Source organism: Calliphora vicina, chromosome 4 (genome assembly GCF_958450345.1).
Source record: "Calliphora vicina chromosome 4, idCalVici1.1, whole genome shotgun sequence".
Lineage (NCBI taxonomy): Eukaryota > Metazoa > Arthropoda > Insecta > Diptera > Calliphoridae > Calliphora > Calliphora vicina.
Genome location: NC_088783.1, coordinates 65,359,135 through 65,367,329, shown reverse-complemented (window position 1 = coordinate 65,367,329; position 8,195 = coordinate 65,359,135). Strand labels below are relative to the sequence as shown.

The 8,195-nt window shown below is 31.3% G+C and overlaps 1 protein-coding gene across 1 annotated transcript; it reads right to left on the bottom strand.

The window, feature by feature from the left end:
* Nucleotides 1–5,675: 5,675 nt before the first annotated feature.
* On the bottom strand, nt 5,676–7,735 carry LOC135958464 (pickpocket protein 28-like). Its single transcript, XM_065509371.1, has 6 exons — nt 7,599–7,735; nt 7,336–7,536; nt 7,170–7,278; nt 6,931–7,079; nt 6,083–6,873; nt 5,676–6,019 (listed from the first exon to the last, which is right to left on the bottom strand). Exons 1-6 carry the CDS (start codon nt 7,733–7,735, stop codon nt 5,676–5,678), a joined length of 1,731 nt encoding a protein of 576 aa, XP_065365443.1.
* Nucleotides 7,736–8,195: the final 460 nt, after the last annotated feature.

The window sequence follows — 8,195 nt, the reverse complement described above, 5'->3', positions numbered from 1 at the left end:
ATTGAATTTATATTTTTTCATTTAAAAATTAAAAACTGTCGCTCAGCTCATTTCGAACATCCAGCTTGAGGCTCCATTTAGAGATTTAGATTGCAATGAGTAGACGGAAGAACTCCTCACAGAGGATATAATATATGTATGTATATGAGAATATAAAGGTAAACGTATTTTAAATCAAAAATTGGACTTTATGACGATTGGTTGATAATCATGCAAAGATAATCATTAAAAGAGATAGAGAATCTGTAAGACCGTGGTAAGGAGAATAGTTTTACATTTGTTTGAGAATCTCTGGCTCTTCATGTACAAATATGGAGATTCTTGTTCGAATATATACAAATCGAACTACTTTCTATTTAGGTTGAATATTGTACTATTTCCACTAGTATCTTGAGTCGTGTAGACTTTTCAAAACGAAGTCATTTGATTGATTGCATGCAGCTAGTCAATAAACTAAACCAACAGGAATCTAAATCTATAGGGACGTGGAATTTCCGATTGCTTAAACAGTCAAAATGCTTGTGACTGGAAAACCATAAATGTTTTTAAACTAATTTGTACTTACATTAGTTATAAAACAATTTAATAAAATCCAATCGTTGATGCCATGAGCCACAGTAGTATTATCACCAGTTAGCGCTGAATTTCTATAAATGAAAAAATTAAGAATCCATTAAAAAAATTTCAAACTTTTTTAAATATAATTTCAACTAAAATATTATTAATTTTTTATAAATTTAATAAGAGTAGATAAACTTACTTTTTATATTTCTCAACCTTGGCTCGATAAACTTGATTCGTATTAGAAATTGTCAAGGCAGGAAATGGTTCGTGTGTAATAGACATTGTTTATGAGGAAGCGAACTATAAGAACCACTGTGCCAAAGTATATAGCAAAAATGCTCAACAATACAACAGAAAAAGTTGTATTTAAATTATATTTTTATCTTTACCAAAAAAACTAAAGCAAAATATCTTCTCACCTTTCCATGGGATTTGTATTCTAGTTGGCCAAATAATTCAAACCATGAAATGTAGAATTCTTCCAAATTTCTTTGAAATAACATGGTGTTTTTGGATTTTATACATTTGTTTAAATTAAATTGATTTAATCTTCTTTTATATTAAAACTTCTGAAATATTCCTTTATAATACTGATATTAGACATGCTGCCAGTCGCTTTAACTTTACCGCTTTTGATGTAAGTTGTGGCAAAATGTCCTTTTATATACATATACTTACATACTTTCATGGACAATTTATGAATGAATACATATATTTTTTATAGTAAATTGAATACAAACGTTAACAATACTTTAATTTATTTAGTGATAAAGTTGTAATAACTTTATTAAGTGTTAATTATTTGTTTTTCTTTTGTTGCCTACATTTTTCGTAAGAAAATAAAATTATTATACCCTTCACCTTCGTGAGAAGGGTATATATAAGTTTGTCATTCCGTTTGTAATTTCTACATTTTTCATTTCCGACCCTATAAAGTATATATATTCTGGATCCTTATAGATAGCGGAGTCGATCTGTCTGTCCGTCTGTCTGTCTGTTGAAATCAATTTTCTGAAGACCCCAGATATCTTCTGGATCCAAATATTCCATAATTCTGTCAGACATGCTTTCGAGAATTTTGCTATTTAAAATCAGCAAAATCGGTCCACAAATGGCTGAGATATGAGGAAAAAACCAAGACAACCTCGATTTTTGACCTATTTTTGACCTATATCTGGATTACTAAGACATTAATATAGACAATATGGATATCTAATGATAGATATTTCAAAGACATTTGCAACGACTTATATAAGACCATAGTAAGTTGGACTACAATGGGACAAAATCGGAAAAAAAAATTTAATCCGAATTTTTTTTTCACAAAAAAAAATTTTAAATTTTTAAAAAAAAAAATTGAAAATTTTTAAAAAAAAAAATTTTAATTTAAAAAAAAAAAAATTTTAAAAAAATGAAAAAAACAACTGGAAAAAAAATTTAATTTTGTTTACCTTAAAATATTTAAAATTTTGAAGTATAATTTGGTGAAGGTGAAGTATAATTTGGTGAAGTATAATTTGGTGAAGAGTGCTATATTCGGCACAGCCGAATATAGCACTCTTACTTGTTTTATTTTGTATAGAACAAACTAAGTTAAGACAAGTTTTCTTAATGCACAAAAATATCCATTACATATAATTATACACTTACAACTTGATTTACAAGCCAACCATTACATGGAACGGGCAATCGCGTAGTGTTCCTAGCAGGTCTAGGAGACTGTTCAGAACTCGTGAATTTACCTATCATATAGGATGACAACTAGTTACATAACTAGTTACCTGAATAGTTAACACGTGCAAGTACTAAGCTATGCTATTAAATAGCTGGCCCACAGTAGTCAACGCATTGGATTCACATACCGGTTACATAGTGTCAGTGACCTCCATTTTAAATTTGTATATATTTTATTGACATCTTATTTAACTCGCTACAATAAATGCTTCAAAATATAATATTTTACTGTCGATGAAACATTAATGGAAATTATTTTGGTTATTGACTACATACAAATATCATACTAGAATATAAAGATAATATATCAAAACATTAATTTATTAACTAATTAATTTGTATACCCTTCACCTTGACCGTTATCGCTTAATTTTATTAAGTACTAGCTGAACCCGGTTCGCTTTGCTGGCCCTTAGAAAACATCTGTTTTATCTCGGTGATCCAACCTTCAATGTTAATATATGTGGTGTCATTCCGGCTGGTTCCAATGAATTTAGTAAGATAATCGAAGGCTTGTTTTTCGTTTATTACAGTGCCAATCGATTTGTAATTTATTGGCAGGCAGTTTCAATTAAATTTGGTCATTGTTAACATCAACATCAAAATTCTACATTCCCAAAGCCGTTGTCGACACCGCACAGTATGAGACATTCTAGCTTATCAAAATTCAAAACTCGGTAATAAATAAAGCTACAGTCACGCATTTTGGTACAAGTAACTAATGACTAACTTCACAACTTCTGTAGAAAAATGGAATTTGACAACTGCCACGCCCACTGCCCATATAAAATAATTTTTTTTACATTATAATCATTAAAATTCAAGTAAGAAAGTATAGTCGGGCAAGCCCGACCTATGATACCCTACACCGAGGGATTATAAACAGCTTTATTTTGATATGAAACTTATTTGTATTGAATCTTATTTTCTTATTTTCGAGAATGGTGCTTATATGGGAGCTATGACTAATTGTGGACCGATTAAAATTTGGTGGGATCATTTGCGTATATATAAAACTTATGTGTGCTGAATTTGGTTTGGATATGTTTATAATTAAGATATTTATGAGACTTTAACTATTTTCAGATAGGGCATTTGTATGGGGGCTAGGAGAAATAATAGACCGATTATATCCAAATTCAATAGGTTTAGTTCTTGGGGCAATATAAAAGCTCTTGCCTAATTTTGTTGAATTATCTTTAAAATTGCTACCTGTAGTCAAAAATTTGTTGTCGCGAAATACCTGAACCCATGATCAGTTTTTGGATCGACAATTGTGGAGAGGCAAGTTGGGGCAGACTTTTTTGATTGATTCTGTAAGAAGACAGATAAGGTTATCTAATGTAAATGATGTAACTACTTTTCCTTGCTGTCCTTTATATTTTTATGTCCAATTAAAAAATACAAAATTTCAAAATAAGTTCAAAAAGAGATATATTTTAAAATGTGTTCGATTTATTATTTTTTTTAATAAAAAATATATGAAACTACAAACTAGCAAAAATTTCATAAAGATATTGCATTTTAAAAAAAGTTACAAACATTTAAAGTTGAGCTACGGGCCTTGACTTGTTTATGTCTTACAAAAGTCTGCAATTACAACGAAGTTTAAGGTGCTGTTACTTTATAAAACTGTACATTTTTTTATTTTCAAATGCAATTCTTTGTAGTTTGGAATGTTATCTATCAATTCTAGTTAAAATTCTTTAAAAAAAAGCACCGGCTTGAATGTTCATTTGCATTCGGCAGAAGTTCGGGAACGAAATCTCATTTGTGGCGGGATCAATTGGAATTTTTTCATTTCCGATGTCCAACAATTGTTTTGAGAATTTTTCGACAGAATTGTATTTCAGCAAATGCACACGCATGTTCGTTGATAGCGTTCGGCATCTGTAGCATCATTTCCAGTGAAATAAATTTGGTGGAACTTCGCATCATCATTGGGAAGCGGGAGCAATGATCCAATTATGTGGTACATTTGTCCTTGAACTTTAAAGGTGAGGATGAAGCCAACTTCATTTGAAAGCATGAGTTGCACTTTTGGAAATATAACTTAGAAGCAGCTCTGTCGGCTTAATAATTGGTGGCATAATAACTTTACCGTTCGAACTGCACAAAAATCTGACTGATTCTTTATCCAAAGGAAATGGTGTAGAATAATTATCATAAATATTTCACTTGTATGAGATATGCCACGCCTACAAGTTCAATCTTGCTCGCATATAGATAAAAACTAAACTTACCAAAACCCTTAAATCAATAAACTCCAGGTTGAGAAAATATATATGGATAATTATAATTCAAGCCCTAAATTAACGATAGATTCCGGATAGATCTAAAAATACTATTTTCATTAAGCTATTAATAAACATTGGCAGGGTAAGTCCAATACCCTAGACATGTCACAGTAGAGAGCAGCAAAACATTTAGTCCCCATCCATACATCCATTTGCTGCAAAACATTTGAGTTTGTTGATGAAAGGGGAAAGAGGAATGGGAAAGGGTACTCTGTTTCATGTACATGAAGTTTTTGTTGAGTATGTCATCCACATTTATTCGTTCATATTCGTTCTGTACAGAAATGTCAAAAACTGAAAAGCAAAAACTTCACCGTGTGGACACGAGTGCAGTTTCAAAAGAGAATTTAAAAATGTTTTGCAGCTAATGTTTCACAGTGTGGACCAGGACTTAAGAAATTCAAAAGCGGTATGAAGTTTTTGGAAACGGCTTTATAAGCGAGGAAATGACCTAGCTCGCAGAAGAAAATTTCGATAAGTTTTGTTCGAAATCGAATGCGGTGATACGGCCAGTTATGTGTTTGCAAAAATAATGCTACTGGATTTTATGAATATCGGTCCAGCATTTAGCACTACAATTAAGGATACAAGAGCTTCAAAATATAACAACAATTGTTTATTTCATTAATATATAGAAATTAAAAAAAACAAAAACAATTGTATGAAAAAAGACAATTAGATGCAAACATCAAATACAAATACAGATCAAAATTCAGGGAACAATTGCTGAATTCACAAAACCCCTTGTATCATTGTATCGAGTGTATTATTGAATTCAAATACAATAGTGTAAGCTTGTTGTTGGAAATGTTCATACAAAAATTAAATACACTTATACACTTTTATTTGTATGTTTTTAAAAAGTTGTATTGGTTTACAGCTATAAATTTCTCTGAGCACACATAGTACCCGTATATGTGAGAGAGTAATTTGAAAAAATGAGAGTCGGTCTACTTGTTATACATACTACGCTTTCAAAAACATTCATACAATATACAATGGGTGTTCACAAACTAATAAACAAAAATTGTATTTAATACAAGATACACAATACAAATTGTTGTGAATTCAGCAAATAATTTATTCCAACCAGCCATAACTGCCACTTTTTCCATGTTTTTCCAAATCACCACTCAATAAATAAGGCAACGGCATTTTATGATCCACTAAATGCTTTTTATCACTGTGAATTTTTACCGAGGGAAATACATTATTATTATAACGTTTCTTAACCGATCTATTAAGGGTTTTCGTAGGTATTGCTGAACGACTTTGAGTGCCATTTTCCAAAGTTTCATAAATATCTTTGGTCTGAGTGAATTTGCTGATCGAACGATAAGGACGTATAATGGCATAATATATAAGCTCGGCTATAGATACAAAACTGAAGCCCAGAAAAAGGCCCATTAAGCCACCAATGCTGGCTGAAAGAGAGATATTTTAAAATAATAAAATATAAAATTTTTTATGTAAAATAAATAACTTACATAGAAAATCCGATATGCCAACAAATTCCGTTTGCATATTACTGCGAAATGAATTCTCCTTGAAATACATGTGAACAACTGCAATATTCTCTTCCACATACAAATGGCTCATATTCATAACTAACGTATTGCTGATATCGAAACCATTATGAGAGAGTTTTGTGGAAAACGAATCAACTTCGAAATTCAATTCATAACAACTGGGCAAGCAATCATCCACACACGATTTAATTCTGTTGTCCATGCGCAACATGACCTTGCGCTCACACTTTGCATCATTTATGCTGCAGATCGATATATTGTTAAATATTTTGGGCATAAAATAACTGACACAGCCACAATATTTACGCGATATCTCCGCCACACATTCCATTTCACAATTCCGCTGTGTGTAATGAGCAAAAAATTTCAAATTTCCCTCATTGTGGAATAAACAATGCCGCAAATTTCTATTGATGCCTCTCAAATGCTGTTCGGTTTCAGTTTTATATGGTTTAATGCGTAATTTGCTCTCTTTGCCATTTTCTATAAAGATCCCGGTCTCTCGTATATTTGGCGATTCGTTGGGACTGTGCAGGGCAAATTTAAAACCCACACTACTCGATGATGAGCAATAGTATTTTGCTTGCTGTACATCAAGCGTTACCGACAATCCCAATGATTCTCCTACACCCGGCACTTTGTGGGGATAGAAATGTGTGGGTAAATCATCTGGATAACCCTTTTCTGAATACCAATCGACAGGTTTGTGCATGATGTAATTTGTAAGATTGTGATAGGTCAGTGGTGTGCTGTAAAAATTATTATTTTGGTGATTTTTCTTTTACAACTTAGTTTTTATAACTTACTGAGAAACATACATAAACTTGGGATTTAGCATGTTAAAAACACAGCATAGACCTTCATCTGTTACCAAGGGATGGAAAATATGACTGCAATTGTAATTTCTACCACCAAAACGACAATCAAGCAACATATCCTCACAGGGTTGAGAGATCTGTAATTAGACAGAGAGTTGTTGAAGAGAAAATTGCCTCAGAGATATTGAATTTGAGAGCTAATCTTTTCAATTGATTAGTCTACTTACATTTAAAATAAAACTCTCCAAATTATTCCAATTCGTTAAAGTTCGTAACATGGATGTATTGACCTCTCGCTTGCACAACAATTGCAGCATGGCATACTCAGGAGAATTCCTTAAATGAGTCATAATAAAAATAAAAAACTAAATTCAGTCTAATTTAAGAACTTACCTTGAAAAATATTCCGCCTTGGCAGCCAAAGCTTGATTTAAGTTACAAATGGATACAGCAGGAAATGGCTCATCAGTTATGAATGTGGGTTCCGGATTAATACCCACAATTACGGGAGTTGTAGACCATTTGTCATAGACTCGAGCAATCAAGTAAATTGCTAAGCAAACCACCGTTAAAATGGATAAAGCAAAAAAGCATCTAAAGTATAAAACATAAAATTAAATTAAAAAAATTCTTTTAAAAATCCATATAAAAACCACCTTTCACTTGGCTTTAATCTATTATCTGCCACATATTTCATGCCATGCAGCGTGGTATTGCGACAAAACTCATCTGTATTTTGTATTAAAATACTTTTCAAATTTAAGCCTTTATATCTATTTTTCAAATTCCTCATATTGCTACAAAACTTCATCACTGCCAGCCTATTCGAAGTCCTTTCAAACTCTACAATAAAATATAACTAAATAGTTTTGGAAAATATTAAAAGTTTTTGGTTTTTATTTGGTAAGTACATATTTATATTCTATATTCAATTAAATTAATTGCCAACTTTTGTTATTTTTCTATGCCACAAATGTGTCTTTTGTTGTTACTGATACGAACTAGCCAGCCATTTAAAATAAATTACAATAATATTTATCAAATAAAGAAGTTTGTTGTATTATTAGAAAAATAAATATTGGATAGTAAAAGTTACTTATTATTGATTAGTCTTAGATCAAAAGTTGTTCTACGATAGCTGTAGTATTAAATAGTTGCTGTTGGGATACAGTCGTGTTGCAGTCTCGTTTGGAGTTCAAGTAAAATAAATTATTGGGTGTATGAATTAAAAATGTGGGCCAGCCCAAAATAGT

Excerpts from the sequence above, each read along its gene's own strand:
- LOC135958464 (XM_065509371.1), bottom strand. The coding sequence starts at position 7,735 with ATGAGGAATTTGAAAAATAGATATAAAGGCTTAAATTTGAAAAGTATT. Across the intron at positions 7,279-7,335 it reads AAGGCGGAATATTTTTCAAG|GAATTCTCCTGAGTATGCCA; the intron begins GTAAGTTCTTAA and ends GACTCATTTAAG. Across the intron at positions 6,020-6,082 it reads TGGCATATCGGATTTTCTAT|CCAGCATTGGTGGCTTAATG; the intron begins GTAAGTTATTTA and ends TCTCTCTTTCAG.